This window comes from Corvus brachyrhynchos, unplaced genomic scaffold (genome assembly GCF_000691975.1).
Source record: "Corvus brachyrhynchos isolate BGI_N302 unplaced genomic scaffold, ASM69197v1 scaffold116, whole genome shotgun sequence".
Lineage (NCBI taxonomy): Eukaryota > Metazoa > Chordata > Aves > Passeriformes > Corvidae > Corvus > Corvus brachyrhynchos.
The window spans coordinates 13040087-13065141 of NW_008240221.1; the positions used below are offsets into that span (position 1 = coordinate 13040087).

The window sequence follows — 25055 nt, forward strand, 5'->3', positions numbered from 1 at the left end:
GGATGTCTGCTCTTTGCACACATCCTCCCATGAATGAGTGAGGTCTTAATTGTGTCTTCCTCTAGAGGGATGAATCAGAAAGTGTTTTCAAATTCACTAAATATTTTAGAGGTTTGAAAGTTTCTCTGCAGTGGGATAAAACCTAGAAATGTTCAGAGGTTTTTGTAAAAAGGCTGCAGATTGTGAAGGAGAATTATGTACTGCAATAGGGTCCAAGGTTAAGCTTCTCATCTGGACTGTGAAGGTTTGGACCAGGGTTTTCACATTCCAGTTGATGCTCTCATCACCAAGTAATAGGCTATTTTTAGGGGGCTATTTTTTGGCTTCAAGTAGGAATTTCCAAGTTGAGCATGAGGAGTCATTTTGCTCTGGGATATTTCTTTTAAATCAGCATGCTCCCGTTTTGCTATAATACATGTTTTCTCCATGCACTTTCTTCTGAAAAAGTCTAATCTAAGGTAGAAATTAGCCCTTCCTTGAGCATGGATTAAACCAGATGACCTCCTGAGAAGTCTTCCAACTGAAATTCTTCTATGATTCAACTTGGAAAAACTACCCTCCATCTCCAATAAGGAAAAATGATTCTTGAACTTAGAGTTACAGTAGAGTAAAAAAAGTCACATTAAGTGCTAAATGCCATGGTCTAAAGACTTAAGTATTAACTTATAAACTAATTATTAGCTAGTGTTCTCATTTGCTGAGTAGTTTTATGAGTATGGATTTTGCATAAGTTCTCATAAATATATCTGTGTGTGTGATATTAGACACAGAGAACCATGTAAGGGAAGGACAAAAATCATGTCTATGCCAGTAAGTGACACAGGGCCAGGGGCAGCCCCAGGCACTGGCTGATGCTCATGTGCTCTATGGCACAACTTTGACCTGGTCCAGGTAGAGGCATTCAAGAGGAAATGACTGATCATGCTTAGGATTTCACCATGGGACCCTTTCCATTTAGCAATCTGGATGCTGTTGTGGCTACATTTCAAATGGGAAATAACACAAGCAAGTGGAAGGTCACTCTATAGAGGCTGGGCAGGTTGAGGTTATATTCCTGGCTGTGCCCTGAGTTGGCTGGGGTGTCCATGCCACTTCAGTTTTTTTTAGTCTCTTTATGCCACTTCCATTTTCTTAGTCTTTTTCTTTCACATATGTAAATTTCTTGCTGTAAAGACTCAGCTTTTCAAAATAGTGTTTGTTTTCTGTGGTGTGTTAGCAGGAACACATGGGAAGGGCCTGTTCTAGGCTGGGTCCTCTAGAGGTTCCCATAATCCAAATAATAATGGTAAAGAGAAGGGAATGACATGTGATTTCTCATGAAATAACTGTCCAGTCTTCTTGAGAGATGTAAACTGAGTGATTGTTCTGTGTTTACAAGAGCAAGAGTGCCCGTTTCAAGAAGGATCTGGGGATAAGCTTTTGCATATCTGTGTTTGCAACAGGTGGGAGCAGCTTCCATAATTAACAAATTTAATATATCTTCTATTGTATCTGCTGTGGAAGAAGTGCTGTGAAAAAAAAGCCATGGAGCATGATTGTGTTTGCATTTGAGCTGCTGGGATGTAGAATAAATGCTTGGCCAGATAGGTTCCTGAAGATTGGCTTTTACCTTCCCTTGCCATATTACCATGTAGGAACCACTCAAGTGCCACACCTCCTCACTTATCGGTCTGCAAAATGAAATTATTGGCTATTTAATAGAACTGACATGTGCTTGGTTAAAATATGTTCATTAAATGTGCTGATAATGCCAGAGAGGGAATGTTCAGTGGGAGAGATGAGTGCTCCTGTAGCAAATGCAGTGCTCAGGCTGGGGTTGTGCTCAGGCTGGGGTTGTGCTGGGAGCTGATGTGCACCCCTGGGCCCAGAATCACTTCTACCTCTGCCGAGCTTACCCCATGAGGAGATAAGAGGGTCTTGCCTTGCTGAGAGCCCACCTCTGGATCAGCTGAGTAATTAAGTGTTTGTTTCTTTCCAGATGAATACAAGAGTAAAGTAGCCTGTGAAGATGACAAGCTGAGGCTGAGCTGTAAGAAGAGCATGGTGATAGCCATTTACTCTGCTGTCTTTGGGAGGACACAAGGAGGCAGCCTGGAGTGCCCATACCAAAACCTAGGGATGCCCATGACTGGTAAGCAGGGGGATGGCTTGATGACAGGCTGATATGAGCAGGGTGATTTCATTTACTGTCATCACAGCAGAGCTGGCACGGATGCTGGTTAGAAAAGCGGGACTGGGACATGCAACCTGCCATGGTGGTGCTCCTGATGTGGGGCACCATGGTGAGCTTCATCATGAGCACCAAACAGAGGTGCAGCTGTATGTCCTAGCTGAGTTACCAAGCCACAGGCTTTTCACAGATTCATCTGATTATATGATTGAAGGTGCTTGAATTTCTTGTTCCATTTTCTGTCTTTGTGGTGGTTCATACACTGAACCTCTCTGCCTGTAATATGGAGGACCATATTATCTGGGGATGTCATGTACCATCTGCAGCCACTGAAGCCTTGACATTGCATTTAAACTTTTACCGAAGTTAAAGCAAGGGAGCAAATTCAAAAAGCAAATTGTTAAGTTTCATCATGTTACAGTTGGCTTACAGTACCTTCAGTAGGTTCTTTACTCTCAGATTATCAGAGTCTCTTACAGTCATGAGTTAAAGATAAATAATTGAAAAACATTCACTGGAACTGTCTGTTCTTGAACCTATGTGAAATGACTTTGAGTATTTTAGGCTGTGACATAGAGAGCAACAATCACAGCATAAAATCCTGTGCTCAGCATTCCTCATATTTCTCTGCAGACCTGAGAGGGAATTAACTGTTTTCCCAAAGGAATTGCCTCCAGAAAGGGAAAGGCTTCAGGGGAGAATTCACAGGGAAGCTTGATCTGGTGCTGTTGCTGTGCTGGGATCTGTTCAGCTGTATCTGGGGATCTTTGGCTTCACAGCTGCTGATCCAATGCCCTTAAGGAGTTAAATGCTATTCAAATGGAAGCACGTCAAGTGAGTGCTTGGAAATATGATACGCAGATGATGGGTGCCAATAGAAACCCGGAGGTGGAATGAGGCCAGTCAGGTTATTTGTGAAGCGTGGCGTTTTACTTCTGTAGCTCTGAAAATCTGAGCACTTGCAGCACAGCTGAGTAGTGCAGGGTCTCTTTCCCAGTCCCATGTGTGAGGTGCATGAAAGCAGAGTCAATATCCTGCAAAAAGTTATCTCCAGTATCCTGAAGTGACCAGCATTCCTAGATGTGCTTCTGTAGTCCCCCAGTTGCTAGGTAGCAGAAGCCAAAAGAGATGTGTATGGCAGGTTAGCCTGGACCTCTTTGGTGTGGTGTTTGGGAAGGGCTGAGTGTGTTCACTGGGTGCTGTGGTGTTTGGGCTGCTGGGTGAGAACTTGCCAAGTCAGTGAAACAGGATGGGTTTCTGGAGCAGACCTGAGTGCCCCACTCCATTGTCCTTGCTGAGAGAGCAGGAAGAGGCACACACCAGGGACAAGGCACCAGCACACGGACCCACTCTTCAACGTCAGCGTGAAACAAAACTCTATGTGAAGCCACAAAGGGTAAAGTTTTGCTCTTCTTTGCCCAGCTGCAAAGTCATGAAACTTGTACTGGCTGAGAGCAGGGTATGTGGCACCAGAAAACAGGACAGGAGGCACAGGCAGGGAGAACAAGCAGTGTGGTCTGACAGCAGGGCTGCACATGCCATAGGATCTCTAGAGCCTGTATGCCCTGCTGTTCTCAAATTGGCCTTGTGAGCTCTACAAATTGGGGTGCTTGCCCAAGGAAATGAGGTGTCAGATCCTAGAGTGCAGCACACAGTCTGCTGCTGGGATGAGGCAGGGCCCTTCCTCCTAAAGCAGCAGCTCCTAAAGGATACTACTTACATGAGCAGGCTCAGTACAAGAGAGTGTAATGCCAAGTCAGGGGTGGGAATGCTGAGGAAGCTTTACACTAAAATCTGGCTCAAGGTTTTAAGCTGTGAATTGATGCTAAAAATGACCAAGTTGTTGGACAGGAGCAAATATCCACATGTTTGGGATTGCTGGGGTCTCAAGTATCTTAAGTCAGTCTGGTGCTCCTGGGGTGCTGTGGGAGTAGGTATGTCCTGCCTGCATAACAGCAAAGGGAGGCTGGGAAGGCTGTCTGGAACCTCTGCTGGCTGCATGCCCTGCAGGGCTGGAGAGATGTGAGGAACTCACCATGGAGCAGTGACTTGCTCAGGCTTTCTCAGGCATTTGGGCACTGTGTGTGTAGGGTGAAAGACAGACTATAGCTGCTGATGTTGATGTTTCCTTGCATGCTGAAATCCTGAGCGAATTGTGGGGGTGACCTTAACTAAAAGAAAATTGGGGGTGAGCAGATGGTCACCCCAATTCACCATGCTCCATCTCTTAAATCCCAGTCATGTCTGGGAGAGGTTGTTCAGGTTTCTTCAGCTACAGCTCACTGATCCCCTTGGCATGAGGCAGTCTCTTCTTATCACGACCTTCCCTTCATCTACCTGTGTGAGCTGACCCAACAGGGCAGAACTCCGGGGATGCAGGAATGGGAAGGTGAGTTGTTAGCATTTCTCTTGGCCCCACAGGAGAAACTGCTGTAGGATCCTTCCATGTGGCACCCTGCAACACTCCCATTCCTGCCTCCAGTTACAGCAGTGACAGGAGCAGGTTGTGCTCCCAGCTGCCATGACTGATTGTGGAGCAGCACTCAGGATCCCCCAAGCTGCTTCAGAAACTGTGCTCCTCTCATGGGCCTGTCTAGCCCAGCAGGCAACTCTGTTCCTTCAGGAGCAGGTGGAAACATCACAATTTATAAATCAAAGCTTTTGCTAGCTGGAGAACATTTCTCTGCATGTTTCCACAGCCCTGCAATGTGGGAAGGGCTGCTCCATGGCAGCCTTTGATCCCAGACATTCACAACGAGATGATCTTACAAACACAACCGTATGAGTCAGACTTTGCAGCAACATCCAGTTCCTGTAAGGCAGAACCCAAGGAGGGTTTAAATAAGGGAGATTTATTATGTTCGAATTTCATGGACTGATGATTTGTGTCAAGTCTGAGCCTTGGCAAAGGGCCTTTTGCTGAGAAGTAGGCCCTGCACAAGTTCACAGTGATTATTTATATCCATGCAGCCTGAGCTACTTGATGAGAGAAGTAGTCATACCTGCCCCAAAAGTGGTGAAGATTATCTTTTCTTCCTCTTCTAATGAAAGATAGTTCAGAAAATTTGATTCCATTTTTTTTCCTGTGGACAAAATGCACATTTGGATTGAATTTAGAAATCTGCAGGTGAGGCTTTTAAAGAACTGAGGTCTAAGATGGGGAGAAGAGGTGGCCTAATAGAGCTTTGCATATGTAAGGTGAACCAATTCAATTTGTGTTGTTTCTGCCTTGAAAAACAAGACCTTATACTCCTGCAGAAGTGCTGAGGAGATAAAGTCCACTAGCAGTGAATTCCTGGGATTCTCCCTTAGGTGCTCAGGTGGTTTCCGATGTATCCTGGTGTTGCAGTCCTTTTAACCCAGCTATTACTGTGCTGCTTTTGGGTGATAAAAGATCCCCAAGTTGCCATGCCATGCCATGCCATGCCAGACACATGTTTTCTCTCTGTACAATGTCTATATGAATGTGCTTAGCATCTGTGAAGAGAAAGTTATGGTGGAGAGCTCCATCCTATCCCTGTCACGTTAAAGTGAAAATCTGTCAGGATCCTCTTTTAACTGCAAACATGCTGAAACTTGTGTCTCTGACCACAATGGGAAACCCCTGCAAACAGCTGGACCCCTCCCTGAATGCTTTGCGAACTCTGAAAAGCTCCTAAAAGAATTTGACCTTATTTGTAACTCTCTTAATAAAGCCTCCACTTTGCTGCCAGCATGTGCAGAGAGCATACACAGAGCATGGGGAGGTCTCTGGGGAAAGGGCTATTTACAAGCAATGAACCATTAATATCCCTCAGCCAAGTGAGCCCTTTGCCCCTTTTTCCTGCTGTTTACAGCTGTCTCTGCCTGCATCTCCAAGTGGCTTGTTTATTCCAAGAGAAACAATTTAAAAAATGTCCTTTTCCTACACGTATCTGAGTGCAAGGTAGTGATCTAATCAGAAGACTGAGGAGGAAGATCTTGAATGTAAAATTATTACCATTTTTATTGCTTAGTGGAGCAATATCTTTGGTCATATTCAGGACACCTGACTTGCTCACATTATTCATTTTTACTGTAGCTCCCCCCCGAAGCACAGAGTGAGATGGACACATTCAGATGACCTCTAACATAGGATCCTGGACTCCTTCTCAAGGACCCTGTCTTTCTCCATCATGTGTGCAAAAAGCCCAAAGCAATTTAATTGCTCATCCTGGGTAGAAGGAATCTGGGCTTGGTTTTGGAGTCGGTGCGAGATCGTGAGAACCCCAGCTCCACAGCCTTGCTCTGGGTCCTGGGGTGTGGGTCAAGCTGAGTATTCTGCTGAGAGTGAAATGTCCTTGCCACTTAACATACAAGCTCTCTCCTGTGCCTCTGTAAAGGGGAAAAATGAATGTGTTTACAAAGCCCTGAGGAAATTTAGATGGTCAGTGGCACTCTCTAACTCACGGGATCTGATAATGGAAGAGCAGAGGAAGGAGTTCAGCAAATAAGCCAGTGCTTTAGGTGCTCATTGCCTGGCAGTTTAATGCAGTGGCAGAAGGTGATCCAACCCAGTTTGTTTTGATTTCTCCCTCTTAATGCAGATGTATATAAGACTTGCAGCAGAGTCCTCATATAAATATTTATTACACCATATAAATAATGGACCCTTCTAGTTTGTTTATCTGTGATCAGATCTAGCATGTGAATTAATATGAAATACATGCAGTAAAAAATCCATTTTATTCCAGGCTACATGTTACTGCCCGCACAAGAGCTGGCTTTAAGAAACTGCTGCCCCTCCAGCTGTGCATTTCTGTCTCTCTTCTGCTTCACCACCCATGACCATTTTCCATCCCATTCCCATCAGTACAAGGTTGTGGCTGTGCTCTAATCTTGGTCTTAAGACAAATGCTTGAAAATAAAAAGTGCCTAAAGTGTGGAGCTGGACCAATGAGGAGTAGTAACACCTGGCACTAATGGGGGAAGGGTGGCTGGGACTGTGAGAAGGGACAGGGTATCCATGGAAATCTGTGCTGGTCAGACAATGCCATGTAGCACAGCTGACCTTCAGTGGATCCAAGTGGCTGAAACACTCTCGTGCTTCATCCTGGTTTCCCTGTCTGGCTTTTAAAGCAGCTGCAAGGCTGGGTCTGTGGGATGAGCAGCAGTTGGAGTGGTCAGACCCTGTTGTTCCTCTCTATAGAGCATAGCAGGCTTCCAAAGCACCCTCCTGTAGGTGTGACTCTGTGTATACTTCTTTTACATTCAGGGCAGAAACTACTTTATTATGTGTATAGCTCATAATTAAGAACATGTTTTTAGAGGCCAATCTGTTTGTATGCAATAAAACCCACAAGTATCCAAATCTGAAGGCCAAATAAATATAATTTACTGTTTAATTCACATATCTTACCTTATTAAATTTAAATTGAAATGCAGTTCCCATTTTAAACGCTGAATTAAAGTGGGAAAAAGCCTGCTTTCAGAAAGTTGTTCTTCAATTTTAGATACTTAGTGTTTCACTTTTTGTCTCAAAACACCAGGAGGAGGTAATTAAAATCACTTTACAGCTGTTTCTAGAAAACTCCAACTATTGTTGGATTCCATAGAGCTGTAAAAATGATTTATATGAAGTGGTTTTTATATGCACACAATAGTTTTTTTTTTTAATGAAAAAGTCCATTCAAATGTGAGTCTGGACAAGATCTTTCTCTAAACCAAGGTTCAAGTTGATTTTGAAATGCTGTTTACAGTGGAGTATGACCCCATGCAGTGATTGTAATTAAAAATTCTGAGACTAGTAATTTAAATAGCACTAGCAGGCTCTGTGATGCTATTGGAACGATATTTGAAGAAGTAAAGTGAGGATTTGTATCAGTAACATGAAATTCTTTAGTGGCTGATCTTATAAGATGCCTATTGCCCAACTATTAGTTAAAAGCAAACTCAAAATATAATCCTAACAATAAAAGGGCAGAATTTAGGAGATTTAAATCTGTAGCATCTCAGTTTGTTCCCATGGAGTTGCTCTGAATGAAAACCAGTGTAACTTGTTCAAAACTGATAATCTTAAAATAATTCAGGTGTCTCTCAAGAATATTGAAAAATTGCCATGCTGGTGAATTCTGAACCTGAGTAACAAAGGTAATGTGAAACCTGTGAGTTTGCAGGCACGCTGTGCTTTATTTTAGGAACCAAGGGCAAGAAGTGACTTGCAGGCTGTGTCAGCTGGGTAATCTCTTTAGAAAATGGGCCAGTCCTGCAGCTTCTGAAGTTCAGACCTTGCTTCAGCCTAGGTCTAGGAACATGTTGACTATCCCCATGTTCAGGAAAATACTTTTTTTGGGCTGTAATGAATAGGAAATAGAAATGTACTCAAGGACTTCACAGGGCAGTAGATGCATTGAAAGCACCATCGCTATCTTCTATTGAGTGATGCTAAAGCTGCTACCTTCTTTGCTTCTTATCTTGAATGCCTTACAGCCCACAATCAACTCTGCTGCAAATTAAATAATAACATTTTACTGCCATTGCCAGACCAAAACTTCTTTGTTCTCTGAGACTTCTTGGAGCCATGTTTGAAGCTGTCCTTGGATTCTCATTTCATCCCCCAAACCTGAGAAATGTTATTAATTTGGTCAACTTTGCACACTCTAAGTCAGTCCCTGCAAAACTGGAGTCTCATATATTTTTTATGAGTTCTGGTTCCAGATACAAGGGTGATAAGATGATTTAAGTTCACATTAATAAACCAAGTGTTTCTAAATGTAACTATAGGATTTGTAATTAAACCTGTAATCAATCCTTCAGTTGCAGTCTCTAAATGTGATTGGTTTCTTTTAAGATAATTTTCTTTTTTCTGGCCTACTGCTGAAGTTTCCAAAGTTTTATGAACTGTGTGGTGACTAATTTTTCTCTCTCTTTCTGGAAAACACACTTTTTAAATGTAAAGCTGGTCTTCTCTGCACATCCTTCTAATGTTTGGATATAGATTTCCTTTCTAGCCAGCTGTTTTCAGCAACATTGTACGAGACATACATTCTATATACAGCTGTATCAATGTTAAATTCTCTGCTGCTATTTGTAATGATGATGTTGACCATTTATCATTTTACTAATACCAGTGGGGAACTTCACCTTTTAGTTTTTAATTATTTTGGGTTTCTGTCCTGAGCTTCATTTTCCTCTGTATGCAAATACACTTCTGCTTCTGTGCTTTTTTTGTTTAAGGGCAGTCTTTGGTTTCTATTGGTTGAACTTCACATTGGTCTTAAGGATACTTAAGTATTTATAGATTGGCTTTTTCCCTCTTGTCTTGTGGATCTAGACCCAACTTACTTCTTGTGTCCTCTACAGGGGCTTGTGTGCCGTTGCAGGGAGGAGAAATCCAATGTATTTCAGTTGTCCCCAACTGAAACTGTGTGACAGCTTTACACTAATAAAGAAATTATCTCCCAGGGCTGCTAACTGAGAGAGAAAGTGGACAAAATCCATCTTTATTAACAGTCTTCTGCACTGGCTTTTAAAGAGAACATCAAACTTAATGGGCATGGGCTAAGTCGAAAATGCCTGGGGTTTGATGTACTGCACAGAGTGCGGACTGATTCATTGATATTCAATGAAGACATCCTTCACAGGCTGCTGGATGGCTAATTTTGGCTGAAGCAAAGGCTTAGGCACCTCTAGCAGCTGCCCCTTTATGAAGGAGCTGACGTTTGTAACAACCATAGTTAATGGAACATCTTTAAAATATATGAGAAACTGCCTAAAACCAGGAGAGCTTCCTTCCATCCTGCTTATGATAGAGGTTATTTTGCAGATTGAGGCAGCCACTCCTAGGTAAAACACGAAGGAATTTAGGCAGTTGCCTCACTTGCAAGGTTGGAGTTACTTCCTGCCTGTGGCCTTTTTGCCATTCCATTGAAATTTGCTTTCTCTTTTGGCAGACAAGTGGATAACCACAGCACTGATTCAGACATCTGTCAGCTTTCTTTGCAGGAACTAAATTTCTCCGCTCTTAGTTAACTGACTCCCTCCATCTTTCATTCTGTCCTCTTGGATTCATAGCTCCCAGCAAGTAACTTTTCCTCTCTTGTTCTTGAGCAGGAAATCAGGCTGCAAGTTTTGGAGAAAAATCCTGCCCTCTGCTTGGGAGGACTGTCCACCTAGAGCTGTCCATTGTTTGTAAATGTCTTCCCTCAAGGGAAAACTTATCTTAAGTCGATCCTTTCACCTGGTCCTCAAAAGACAGCAAGGAAAGCTAGGGTTCTATTGATGGTTTAAATTAGAGATGTGGGTCTTTACACTGATGTCCCGATGCCTTTACACTGAGCCAAAGCATCCCACAGAGTTTGTCTCTTGATCAGGTACCACCAGTCCTGTTCCAGTTCCTAATCACTTACCTCATATGCACTGCTAGGAGTAGTATTTTAGGCAGTGATTCTCTTTCTGAAGCCTTTAATTGTGGCCAGTCATTTGGTCCTTTTGACAATTCAAGGTCTTATATTTTGTTGGCTGCAAAAGGTAGTTGCCCCATTTTTCTTGAAAATTCAGTCTCAGACAATCTGACTCATCCTCTTACGAGTAGGTGGAGTTTTTTCTCAGGCTCCATTTTTCTTTCTTTTTGGAGTGTGTGCATGTTAGTATTGGGTTGAGCTCCATGCCCTGCTGCCTCTCCAGATCTATGGACAGCCTGTGGAAAACTCCTACCTGGCAGCTTTACAGCATGCTCACATATTCACCTGTCCAGCTGTGCGTGATCCTGCTTGCTCTGGACAGCCTGTCTCATCTGTGCAGGAACCCACCTTTGCAGGCTTAACGTGGCTGTGCCAGGTGAGTCTGATCCTGAGCAGATAAACAGATGAACAGATGTTCTCAAACATCTGCAATGAGCCCAACTTCACTGTGGGATTAGTCACCCTTCTCAAACTCAGTGTTTAAATCTGTTTGTGGATCCATTTGTGATGGTTGCTGCCTTGGAAGAGGCTCCTATCTCCACCAGAGCATCTAAGATGCAAAACGCAAAAATTAAAGAATTTGGAAACATTCTTTCAAACCCAGATAGGTTTTTCAATCAAAAGCAGGGATATATGGCTCAGATTTCAGATTTGGATGTGTCACCCTTACTGGAGAAAAACAAGTAACACTGAGTAACCAAAATTAAGGATATGATTAATAGGCATTGGCTCCAGTTTAATTTTTTTTTTTTTCACCAGAAAGAGGTAATAAAGAAATAGTCATGCTGGGAAGCAGCCTTAGACTGACTAAAACCCATTCATTGTGGTGAGCTTGATGATATGGACATTACATCACCGAGACCAATTCCAGTTTTAAAGCCAATTCTGTCTGCAAGCTGCAGCTGGTAAAATCCTCCATCATGGCTCTGTTGCCCTCATTTGAGTTTTCACTCTGACAGAGGCTGGGCTGATGGAGTAGATCAAGGAGTCATATCATACTAAATGCAACTGGTAATATGAATTACCCACTGAGGGCTTATTGAGAAATCCAACTGGCCAGTGGTCTGCATTTGTGAAGTGATCCTGGGAAAGGGAATTCACCTTCTACCAGGGGCAAGGCTGGAGGGACGTGCAACTTCTAGAAAGTGGGGCCAGAGGTAAAGAGAATAAAGTGAGCTGATCCCACTCCCTCCCCAGCCCCAAGCTGAAAATACCTTATTCAAAAAGCATAGCTGATACCTTTAAACACTTTCACATGTGAAAATTTCACCATAGCCAGGATCGTATTTGCTCTCTGGCAGTCTACTGAAGCAATCCAAGACTAATAAAAGCCAAGGGTAGCTCTGGCTCGACCTCTTCAAGAGGGCTCTCTATCATCTATGAGGTCTTAAAGCAGTTTTTATTGCCTTACCATGGGATTTGAGCTTTGTGGACTTTAAGAGGTTCTTGGCAGGGGCCTGGCTCTGCTTAGCAGTACTTACCTCAGACTTAGTGATATGATGTTGGCATTTGTGAGCGTCCTTCCCACATCTCTGACACATGGCATCACTTGTTTGTCACTGGTGCCAGGGTGGTATCTCATAAAACATTTGGAATTTGCATTTAGCAAGCAAACAAGCAGCAGAAGAAAGGAGATCATGGAATATAAAATCATTAAGGTTGGAAAAGACCTCTAAGATCATTGAGGCCAACTGTAATGTTGACCTGAATGAGCATGGCATCTGGTACAATAAATGCCATGTCTAGTCTCCCACTTCTGAAGACCTGGAAAAAATGAATTTGGCCAGCTGAAGGGGACCAGAGCCCAACTCTGCTGCACCACATTGCTTGGTTTGGCTTCCCTGCATATTTTTGGCAGGCTAACTGCATGATTTATGGATAAAACCCCTGTGTTTTCTTGCCTCTCTGAGCCCTGAGGATGGGCACTTGGAGGGGAAGACTTCTGACCTGGAATCACCTCCTGAAGAGGTAATAATATAATTGGAGCTCTCACTTCAACGAGCTCTCCAAGGACTTATTTACATTTGGAAGTTAAGTTACCTGTGTGCACTTTATAACATCCAACAGGAGTGAAGTTCAGTGTTTTTATAAGCCTGAGACACAGGGGTGAAAGACAATACCATGTTGTCCCTCTAGAGCTCTGAATGGCATGGTGGTGACTGTGATTTATGAAGGTGCTATAGCCTCATCTGTCACTCAGCCACCTCTCAGATGTACTATTGACATCTTCAGTGCTCGTTAGTAAGGGAGTAAAGATGCTTGAATATGACATTTTGGCATCCAGCTAATTGAACTCCTTATCACAAACCCTTTGAAAGGTGTAAGGAACATGGTCCCATTTTGAGATTTTGATTGCTGCTTTTACATTTTCCAGTTCAATGTGTTATGTGGAGGATGAACTTGTTGACAGACCAAGAAATCCAAGACCAGAGACAAAGCTAATTTCAGTGTTGGCGCAGTCCTCCCTCAAAGCACTGCAGGCTGCTTGCCCTGGCCTTTATGGGAAAGCACAAGGCACATTTGCTTAGAAATTGTGTGGAGGCAAAACCAGGGAAAATTCCTCGTTGTGAGCAAAAGAAGTCTTAGAAGCAAATACTTGGTCAGAATTTGTGCTTAGACCCCATTTGGGTTTTTTTTGCGCTGGAAAAATATCACTGTTTCCAAGAAAATGGCTCAAGTCTTACCATGGGGAAAATGAGAAGAGTATTTGGGTTTACCATGTGGGAGCCTGTTGTTGTCAGTAGAGTTTAGCTGGATCTTGTTACATGGGTGCCTCAGATGACTTTCTGCCATTCCTGCATTCACCAGATTTTGGTGTTCATTAGGGTCTGGAGGTCAGGGAAAACAGTAAGACGTGCCTAAATTGTGACTGTTTGCAGCAAGAGCCAAGAAAATGGAGTACTACAAGAAACCTCCACTGTGCTTTATTGAAGTCATGCTGGCAGTCACTTAAAAGCAGTCAGATTGCTTGAAATCTTCAGTAATGACCTGGATAATGGGACAGAGTTTGTAGGTGGTACTAAATTGGGCACAACAGTTGCTACAGCTTAACTGGAGTACTGTAGTATCCAGTTTGGGGCTCTCCAAGTAAAGAGAGATGTTGAAAAACCGGAGCAAGTCCAGTGAAACTCCACCAAGCTGGTCAGGGGCCTAGAGCAGACAGCATGTGGGAGAATGCTGAGGGACATGGGGTTGTTCAGTCTCCAGAAGAGAAAGCTCAGGGTGGGATCTTATTTCTATTTTTTACTAAGGAATAGGTGGTTCTACAGAAGATTCTTCCTGGAAACACATAGAAGAAAACATCAGATGAACACCAAAAGCAATGAACACGAGTTGCAGCAATAGAAACCTGATTACTTACAAGGAAAAAATTCTTCACCTGGAGAGGGGCTTAACCCAGGATCAAGTGTCCAAGCAGTTTGGGATATATTTCTCTGTGGAGATTTTCAAAACTTGTCTGGGCGAATTCCTGAGCAACCTGATGTAACATCAAAGCTGCCTGATGTTTGGGCAGGAGGTTGGAATGGATAGGCTTCAGATATTGCTTTCAGCTAAATTATTGGGTGGTTTATGTGCTGCAGTCCCAGCAGGTGATGTTTCTCCCTGGATATATTTTTTATCCTATGATTTGCAAAAAGTACATGTAAAAGAGGCTTTTAAAATCTTGATGCCCTACTTTCTAATTGAGGGGCTTTCATCTTCACCTGTAGTTGAAGCATAGAGAGTCCCTTCTGCCCTTCTGCTCTTCATTTTGGCTGGTATAGGTTGAGGTGGAGCAGCCTGGCAATTGCAGAGCTGAGGACTTCACAGGTGATACTTGTGAATATGGGGCCTGGTCTGTGCCTAAAGAAGTTGAGTATGTAGGGTTACATGTATACAGGTAAATGAGTAGCACCAGGGGCACAGGTACTGGAAATAGGTCTGTACTGTGAAATTGTAGCATGATCCATGGCATGGTTTGTTGCCTTGGCCCAGACAACTCTCTCCTGGTCCAAAACATCATAGAATCCTGGAATGGTTTGGGTTGGAAGGGTCCTTAAAGACCATCTTGTTCCAATCCCACTACCATGGGCAGGAACACCTTCCACTAGACCAGGTTGCTCAAAGCCCCATCCAACTGGCCTTGAACAGTTCCAGGGATGGTTTGAAGTTGGTTGTAGGACAAGTACTGGGTATCATCACTCTGATCTGGAGAGTAAGAGTGTTTAATAGTGGGTTGTCCTATCACAGCTGGCCTCAGGGCCAGAGAAACTCCAGGTAAGTTTTCTTTTACCACTGAATGTGCACCCAAACAGTGCAGGCTGGACCTGGGCACTGCTAAAATGCCACAAAGGATTGCAGTGTTAGGATCTTCTCTGGAAGATGGAACTACCTAGAAGAATCTGGGTGTCTTGGGCTACGTGGAAGAGGCTCTTACAACTCAAGCTACATCTGCACTGGTCATTGGGATGGTAAAGGGTCTAGAGCAGGGTCCCACAGCTCTCTCTGGGCAGTATGACCTGTTATTTTCAGTGGGTATCATGGACAGGGCTGGGAAAATAAATGCAGCTACTATCTGATAAAGGTAACATTGGGATTGTGCTCACCTACCATGGACACATCAGCTAGTCTGTATTGGATACAGAGAGAGACTCTGCTGCCTGGCCCTGTGGTGGCTGACCTCATGTCCATGCAACTAAACCCTCCACCACATAGTACTGCAAATTGACTATTAGGACAAGCCCTGTTGTATCTCAGGCTGTATTACCTATTTGGACTAATGCTAGTTGGCAAAATCATTCTAAGGTAAAGGGTAGCGCTTAAACAAAGGGAATAAAGGTGTGTCCATAATTTAGCCCCTTTGGTTTCCTGATACAGATGCTGCTAAAGTCAGTTTGGATGGAGACCATGGCCTGCTCAGAACTGCATGGGAGGGAGGAGGCCATCAATACCAGGATGTGACTAGTGATGGCTAGAAAAGCTGTCAATGTTAGTGTGAGGGTATATGACAAATAAAACTCTTAGAAGTGTTTTCCGTGTGCTGAATCTACAGCTTTGGCACCTGAAGAGTCAATTCAATCTGTTAAGGTGGAAAGCAGAGTCTGTAGTTTGTTTGTGCATACATATTCCCACATGAGGAATGTCCCAGAGGCTGCCCATCTCTGGGGATGCAGGATGCAAAAGCCTTGTTGTGCCTCTCACAGAACCAGTAATGGGTAATTCCCCACACTCCCATGGACACAGTATGGTTCTGTGCCAGAGGGCGAGGCCCCTGAGCAGACAGCTGTAGGATGTTCGCTGTTTTGTGTGAGAACAATAGCAAGTAAAAAGAATAGTCACCCTCCATGAAATCCTCTGCAGCACTTAGATTTGATGAATTTCTCTAACTGGACATTCTCAAAAAGACAATGAATCAGGATTGCTGCATGCCAGATGTTTCCACTGGAACCTCTGACACTCATTGGATCAGAAAATCCCCTAAGGAAGCTTGGATGGTTCAGTATGAAAACGTTCGCATGGAGCCTTCTTCTTTAGTCATTTGCAGCATGTGAAATCAAATTCTGCCTTTGATTTGAGAAAAAGACGTTACCCTCTGGGCTTGGTTTTCTGTGGCTTTCTTGTGTCTCTCATGGCTTTTATTGTTATGCTGGTTCTAGAACTCAATACCTTTTGAGGTCCATTTTCCCTTTCCCTGCCTCCTGATTAGTGACCTAAAGGGGTTTGTATTCCATTCTTTGTAGCTGTCCTGTTCCTTTTAGCAACAATTCAGTGTTGAAAAAATGTCTGCTTGCCAGTTTCCCCCTGAGCTTGGTACTGGCTGGACAGTGAAAGGAAACTGTCAGTCTTGCATTTAAAAGCTCAAGACCTTATCTGTGCAAATTGTTCCCACCCTAGGTAAGAAAACAGGCAAAACCACCAGGTAGACAAAAATACTTGGGAAAACAGTTGCTTTTGGAACTTCCCATATTCTAAATTTCTGATATGAGAAGTGTTTCTACTTGTATGGAATAAATGTGATTAAAACAGTATTTCTACTTATATGGTAGATGATCATATAATTATTACACGTGAGAGCAGACAGGGACACTGACCACCTTTGTCTTCAGCAGGGGCCAGAGAGGGGGATTTGAGACACCTCTTGTGGTTGTTACAAAGATGAAATATCTTTTATTCTCAGCCTTCTTTCTACGGATGTATAGGGGTTTCTGATTCTTCAGTATTCTTTCAATTTATTAGAGGTGTGTTAGACTCAGATACACCTTCCCATGTAAACACAAAGACTTTGAAATATGGAAATCTTGTATATACTCTCACAGTCTGCAACTGGTAAATTATTTTTAGGCAATTTCTGTTGTGAATGGACAAATATTCATGGATAGGTATTGTTTATCCCTTTTAGAGTGTCAGTCAGCTACTGCTCTCCAGCTCATGATCAAGCGTTGTCATGGGAAAAGAAGCTGCAGCATATATGCCAGCACCTATGAATTTGGAGATCCTTGTTACCCAGGCATCCAAAAGCATCTTAATGTCATCTACACCTGTGGTAAGTTACAAAATTCTCTAACTCTCACTGGGGTCTATGTTTGTTGAACAATGGTGTGCAGACAACAACAAGATTTTAAAAGTTTTTCAATGTGGTGGAACGTGGTGATTCTTATTTGGTCAACATGCAAAAGCTTTGGATCGCCAGAGTGGTTTAATTCTGTCGCTTTTTGTACTCATTGGCTTAATGGAAAATAGCAAAAAATGTGGAAGTGGTATTTTATTAACCCATTCAGTGCTTCTTCAAGGCAGGAAAATTGGGTGGTGAGGTTAATCTGCTCAGTGGATGTTTACACACTGAATGTTGGCATCCTGCAGCAAAGCTGTGGTTATCAGTAGGATCCTTATTACTTTGTTCTGTCTTTATTTCATTTTATACCATAGAACCAGGTGATTACCAATCCATACTCATCCACTGTGTTAGTAGGAAATCACTCCCAAAATCTTCAGGTAAACATTGCAACAATTTTTCTAACAAAATACTGTTCTTTACAAAAAAATAAATAAACAGTTGGAGCTCTCAGTTGGGAGCTTAAGTCATAGCATTGAGCAGACACTGTGCTCTTACCTGAGTAGTCATCTTATTTTGCAACAGAGGAAAAATTGTTCCTGACTGAGTCCTGTAGTATAAAAACAACATATGTCTTCTTACTGTGATGACATTTTAGTCATTTGTAGCTGACATATTGAAAAATATTTCCTTCAGAGTTTTGCTGACATAGTTGTTGCTAGGCTTAGCTCAGTCTCTCTTTCTCTCTGTGTTCCTTTCCGCATCCATCTAGAAGTAGAAATTTTGGTGCTGTACTGAATGTGCTGAGCAGACAGTGGGACATGTAGTAAAGGAGAAGCTCTTTGTGCCCTCAGACAACAATGGTTCTGTGGGTCACTCTGCGTGGGTAACTGCAGGATGCTGAGTGTGACAGAAAGAATTTGAAATGGAGTCACCATAACATTTTGTGTAGTGGCTATAGCACGGTGGATGTGCAGTGCCCTGAGGAGCAGAGACACTGATGCAGGAGCATCAGGCTCTCAGCTTGTCTGGCTGTTGTTTCATTTGGCTGGAGTGGCAGGAAGGTTGGGTTTTGTTCGAAGGGATGCGGCAAAAAGTAGCAAGGCTATCTGTGCAAAGCCCTGTGAATTTTCTAGTCAGGAAGGTGATGTTTTTATATCACTTTTCTCATAAAAAGACTGGAGAGAAGCTTATCCTCATGGGGATTTGACAGAAATGAAGGCAATGTAGCAGGAAAAACAGGAGCTCCATCCGTCAAAAATCCAGGGAAAACAAACAGATCCCCATTATGTATTTCCAAGAGGATTTCTCCTTCAAAGGCCTCCACAGACTTATTCTGGCATTCTGGTCCTGGTCTCAAAGTCCACTACAAAAGGCACTAATGATTTCTTAATCTGACCTTAACTCTCTAGTCCAAGCCTAACTGCATCAGGAAATGAGTCACGCTTGAGAGCACAAAATGGCATGTTTTGCTTTTCCGTGGGTGAAATCTGCCTCATCCTTTGAAGGTGGCCATGGCTCCTTTTCAAAACCATGATCTCAGACATGTCTCTGAGCTGGATTTTGTGATCAACAGACACATATTTCTCGCCTCAATGAGCAAAGTCCTTCAAAATGTGAAAATGAAATAAACAAGAAATTAAATTCCAGTTCCATGTGCTTGTGCCAGACAGAACTATGTCCTGGAATTCTTTCAGGAGAAGTGATAAAACCAAACAATTTGATATTCTTATGGCCTAGAGATGACAGCCATGTAGAAAACCTCATGCTGGCTGTCTCTTTGTTTCAGGTTTCCATAAAGCTGCACACATTATGGCTCCTGGTATAGTGCTCTCCTACTTTCACCAAACCTGTGGGAGTGAAAGGGGACAGGCTGTGACAAATGGACAGTTCCCTGAGGCCTGTATCTCAGTACATGTCCGTTTCCCACTTCTTGCACTTGGAAACATGTTGTCCCTTGCTGCTGTTTCCTGGAGAGCAGTGAAAGATGCAGTGACCCTGGCATAGCTTGGGAAATGTGATGGGTGTACAAATGGGCTTCTCTCAGCATCACTTCAACCCTTTTTGTTGCTGCTTCAAATAAGTGACCCCATCACTCTCTGAGATCAGGCAGTGCCATCAGTCTGCTCCTCTCTGTCACTCTCTGTCTGCCAGACTGTGTCAGAAATGTCCTGCCATGTGTCACTGGTCTTACCTGTGAGAAAAACTGCCATGTGTCCTTCACCAGGGTTACTGACCTGCTGTGCTGCTTTGGAAGAGGTGGTGAGAGCAAGAACAGCTATTCATGTGGCCATGTGGGTGGAAGAGTCTTCATGCAGACATTTTACATGTGAAGAACTTCAGTAACTATGGGGACAGAGCAGCTGAGCTCTGCTTTTGGGGCTAAAGCATGGGAAGGACTGGAAAGAGACCAATATGTCTTCTTCTGATAGCAACTCATGAAAAAAAAAATCTGCTGAGGAAGTAAGTAATGAGGTGACAAAAGGTAAAATTAACTGAAAGCTCATGAGTTGTTTGCAGAAATCAAAACTGAGATGGACTTTGTGACAGGCTGGTGGTTGTGTAGACCAATGCCTAGTGAAGAGCTGGTGAGGTGTCTTATCTCCCAGTCCTGGCAGGAGGATGTCTGCAAGGTCTCTCAGGTCATCATGTCCACACTGTTCTTCTCTAGCCTGACAACAGGAGCTGGGCCCTATTCCAGATCTCCAAGAGATGAATGGATGAAGCAACAGCTTTGCTTTCTTTAAGCCATAGCCATATTTTTTGGAGGTTCCTTCCTCTAGCCTCCATTTTTTATTGGACGTGAGAATTCCTGCCAGACACACACGATTGTGCTGATGAATCTGTCATTAAATAAAGGTGTTATCTAACTTTTTGCACAGCTGTATGTTTTTAAAATATTGTTTGTAATTACTCCAGCCAGTGGGAATGTCTCAAGTCAGCAGTTCTCATTAACAAATGATACCCCTCTGCATCGTGGGTTCAAGACCTATTGGCATCCCTTAGCTGAGAGGGAAATGCCACCAGCTCGTGTGTATGTATGAGATGATTGAAGCCAACAAGTACCCGGCAGCCTGGTGTGATAGAGATCTCTTGACTGCATTAGGGTCCCACTAGCCCAGCCAAGGAAACAGATGAAAAATCCTCCAACAAAAAAACATGCCAAACCTGAATCTTGGCAGGAGCTGAAATACGAAATTTTGGCCCCAAGCCAGATTTAGCTAATGGAATGGTGTGGAAGGTGGGATTTTCCAGTATGTGGGTCACATTACTGCACTAATAAATACATTAATAACTTTTTCAAAAAAGGAAAAGGCAAGTTAATTCTGGGAAGCACATAAGGCATGGTGAGGTTCAGTTCTGAGTGTGGCAGCTGTAATAGAGGCAGATAAAAAATTTTAGCTCAGCCTTTTCTTTAAAATACCCTGAAAATCTTAGAGGAGAAAAGAAAATAAAAAAGCATTAATGCAACTGAGAAAAAGAATGCAAAAAAGACTTACTAGAAGTCTTTCTCTCCTTGTTTCCTTTCCCCCTAAGCATCTCTCTTTCTCTCTGTCTTTCTTAGGTATAAAACACTGTAATATTTGTGAGTAGCTTGATAGTGATTTTGTACTTACTGATAAAACTTACTGTGCTCACGATCTTTTCATTTTCTTAATTGTCCGGTTATTAACATCAAAGGCTCCCTTTATTTCTCTATATCTCTTTACTCTCTAGCTTGCTAGACTTGGTTTTTTGGCCTGTGCTGAAGTCCTAACTCAGCACTGCATGAAAACCTGTGGAATTTTTTCAAGCACACAATGCCACTTGGACTCAAGGAAGTGTTGAATTGTGTGCTTTATTTTAAGACCTATGGATAATTACCATGAAAGTTAAATATTTCCTCAAATCCTTCCTTGGTTTAAAGTGAAACCTTATTCTGAGCACTGAAAGTCAAGGTAGCCATTCAGAGTGTCCACTGTTCCCCAGTGCCAGACCTGCCTCCCTGTGCAGTCCATGGAGGCTGCAAATGTAAACCCTCTGCTAAGGACCTGCTGCTCTTTAAATGCAGGCATCCATCAGAAATGGCTTGATGAGAATAAAAGAAAAGGATGGGGATTGTGAATTCCTTTGTGTCTAGATGTGTTTCAGTGGGTTGGTTATCAGTCCTGATAACTGGTGACATTTTAGTGCTGCGGTTGGACACGTGCTGAACAAAATGGAGGAAATATGGCCTTGGATGTGTTTTTGATGTGAATATCTGTCGTATGTTTAGATGTGTGCATGCCTCCTGCTTGATTCATGCTCACCAGGAAGGAGTCATTGGGCTGAGAGCTAATGAACTGCCATGGTAACTCATAAATTGCTTGGAAAATCCTGCAGTTCTGCCACATTAATAATCCTGCCATCCTGCTTTATGAGGCAATAAGCTGAGTCCCAGGGGCCAAGTGCTTCACATCCCAACGAGAGAACTGTGCAGGTAAAGAACAAAGCCTGAGCACAGGGACAGCAGCTACTGTTGCTTTGGGGTGTCTGGTGCTGCTGGGAGACCAAACGGGGTCAAGGAGAGGTGGCTGAGGTGCTCTGGGGTGATGGGGGTGTGCTGACCTTTGCTTTCTCTGAGTGCTTGGGAAAGCAGCCTGTCTTTCTCTAAAATGTTGTGTTTAAATAAATGTTCTTTCAAGTTGGAGTAGAGGCAGGGTCTGTGTTAAACAAGGCAGCTCTGAGGTGGTTGCCCTCATGATGACAATGATGAGGAGGGAGGCAAAAAAGCTGCACAAATTCTCTCCTGTCATCTCAAAGGGACTGTGCTCTGGTCCATTAGCTCCTGTGCAGTAAATCTATCAATGCCTCAGGCTGGATGAATGTAATGGTTCCTTTTGCTCTTAAAATTTATGAATTCATGAATGTAGAAAATGTATTTTTATCACTGCAAAAGTGCTTTCTGTTGCGATAAAACTCAATTCCAAGATATGAAAAAATAGAAGAGAAGCAATTCCAGACTTCCAAGAAAAAACAAAAGCCTTTTACACCCCTTTGAAACAGGGCAATGCAGGCAGGGTCTTGCTAGAGAGAGACAGATGCAGAATGTGTGATGCAGACTTTCTTTCTTCAAAAGTTGAAATAAAATTGCTGTTTACAAACAAATAAAGATTGTAGGAAATCTAGCTCTAGGGATGTTCCACTGAATGTATAATGTCTGATAATGTTTGTTTAACTGGGCTTCTTGTATAATGCTGTGAAACAGAACTCACAGACATGTAGATTTGAAATTCATGGCCACATAGGTTTGACCTACCAAATACATAAAGAACAGAATAATGATATGATACAATTCCATGTGGCTACTTTCATTGTCAGGACACTGAGTTCAGAGATAGGACATCTATTCAAATAATTTCTCTTATTTTCCTAAGTTAATAGAAGTTTATCCAGTAATTTTTGTATCAAGCCTATGCTTCTCTTCAAGCTACAGAGTATTTTTTAAAAAGCTATCCTGTCCTCATGTAATGACTACAAATATTGAAAAATTCATGAAGTGGGAATCATCTGAGCAAGTGTAGACATATAAGCCATAGAGATTTATAGTGTAGACATTCCCATCTGAGACAAATTCCTTTTACAGGTAATGTGGAGAAGCAGCTGCTTTTGAGGCACAAATCATCTCATCCCAAAGTAAGTGCCTGAAAGAGATGAACTGCGTATTTGAAGTGACAGTTCTCCTGTACTGACTGTAAAGGGGCTCCTGGTGCTTAGCTGATATATTGTTATCTACATGTAGAGCCTCTACAATGCAGATATCTACATCTACATCCACCCGTCCCTGGAAGGGTTCAAGGCAAGGTTGGATGGGGATTTGAGCAACCTGCTCTAGTAGAAGATGTCCCTGCCCATGGTGGGTGAGGGCTGGAATTAGATGAACTTTAAGGTCCCTTCCTACCCAAACTATTCTGTGATTCCACAGTTCTATAATCTGGTGAGGTGCTTTCAACCACAAGGTTCTTATGCAAATGCTTATTTTGGTCAAAATTATCACTGCCACGTAATGACAATACCAGTGTTTTCTACTTATATTTATTGGTTTCCACTCCCACTGTTTGACAGATCTCCCACTGTTATAGATTTATCCAAGTAAGAGAGGAACAGGATGTTTGTTTAAGTTCCTAAGGAATTACCTCTAGCCATGAGTGTTATTGCTGAAAAAGTTCTCAAATAGCAGCTTGGTGTCTTGCACCTCAGCTCAAGGTTATATCGATCTCTACACTTGGGTTTGGAGAGGGATTTTCCTATTAATTGGTTTTTCATTGGAATTGAGGTCCATTTTCTGCATTTCATCTTTATTAATTCCCTAAATGTTTCCAGGAGCTAGGATGGGGTCAGTATATTTGCTGACTTCTTTGTTTGTCTGGTTGTTCTCATTTTGGACTTTTGTTCTCAAGGTCAAATTTGTTCTAAACTGTCAAGGACTGCAGCTGGTGGTATGGGAGAGGGGGCAGAGTAGATTTTCATTGGTGATGTGATATCTGTTACATCACCAGTTTCTGCAAGCAAATGGACTTGTTGAACCTGCTTCCAGACTTCTGCCCATTTCCATCCAGGTGAAGGAAAAGCAAGGAGCTTGTTGTCCTTTCAGAAACTCAGACCTCGCATTCAGAATTAGTAATATTTCACAGAACATGTTAAAAAAGCACTGGCAGTGTAACTAAAGACTGCACTGTGATGGGTGACCAGATAGGTCAAGGCTGACATTTTCTGACTTCTGAGGCCATGATTTTATCACCTTCGATGATGACTTAACAATTTTTGTGGGTGCAGTTTCCTCGATCTCAGAGAGAAGCAAAGAGGAAACCCCTCAGTCAGCAAGACTCATAATTTGGATACATGGCATGGATCTGTTGGAGTTCATGGATTACCTGAGGGTAAAGGCAAGATGCCATCTCTTTTGCTGGCCAGTGCTGAAGTGAGTGGGGCACGTGCTTTACTAATGGGCTTGGAGGTACCTGCTCATAACAGGCAATAGCAGCTCTGCCACCCTGCACCAAGGAGGGACATGCTACAGGGACAAAGAGCTGTTTATGTTTAACATTGGTGATTGCACTGGGATGTGAAACATGACACAAACAGCCTCATTAGTTCTAAGATGAAGCTTGGTAAATCAGGTAATTGAAAGCTGTCATTGTGCTGCTCCTGTTTGCTTACTGTACAGCTCACTGTCGCTTGATATGAATCACCCCAGGAGACTCCAAACACGCCTTGCCTGGCTGGCTCAGACACAGCAACTCTTCATTACCAGAGCAGAATGAGCCTGTGTCTGACACAGATTAGGGCAAATAAATATTCTGAGGAAGCAGAGCTCTACGTCTCAGGTGGAGGAGGAACAGGTAATGCTGTCACCTCAAGGGAAAGGCTTGAAAACCCTTTGATTCCTGCAGAGAAGAAACTGAGGCCTGGAGATAAAAATCATTGCCTTGGGGATGGGGAGGAAGGAAGACGGGGCTGAAGGAAGCACAGAGGGAGTTCAAAGGACACTTTTTATGATGATCCTAAGCAGAATGATCTGTAAGACAAGTGCTACCTTACAATTAGGCAGGGTTTGCAAGTCTGCTGGTCCCTCAACTCTGGGAGACATATAGACCTTCTGCTATGGAAAATGTCCCATAAAGAGATAACTAAAGTGCTCTGCAGCCCCTGACCTGCACTGTTCATAAGGTGTGTGCACCTGAGACCTTTATTCCTTTTATCTCTATGTTTTGTATTGTTTTGTTTTATTTTGTTTTGTTGTGTTTTGTTTTAGTTGGTAAGGACTATGGCCTAAAAGTCACAGGAGAAGACTGCAGGGAAGGGTGGTCAGTCTGTCGTAGTGGAGTGGTGATGGGAAGGAGGCAGGTGGGACTTTTGTTTTTCATTCTGGTATTATTCATATATTTTATAATTTTAGAAATTTAGGAAATGT

The 25055-nt window shown here is 42.9% G+C and overlaps 1 protein-coding gene across 2 annotated transcripts in view; it reads left to right on the forward strand.

Annotated features, from left to right (window-relative positions):
- The window catches only part of EVA1A (eva-1 homolog A, regulator of programmed cell death), a 208396-nt gene that overhangs the window by 85242 nt on the left and 98099 nt on the right, over positions 1-25055 (forward strand). For both annotated transcript variants that reach the window (XM_008641815.2, XM_017745068.1), the window contains exons 4-5: positions 1979-2131; positions 16970-17113. In XM_008641815.2, coding sequence (XP_008640037.1) covers positions 1979-2131; positions 16970-17113 — 297 coding nt within the window. The remainder of the gene's footprint in view (positions 1-1978; positions 2132-16969; positions 17114-25055) is intronic.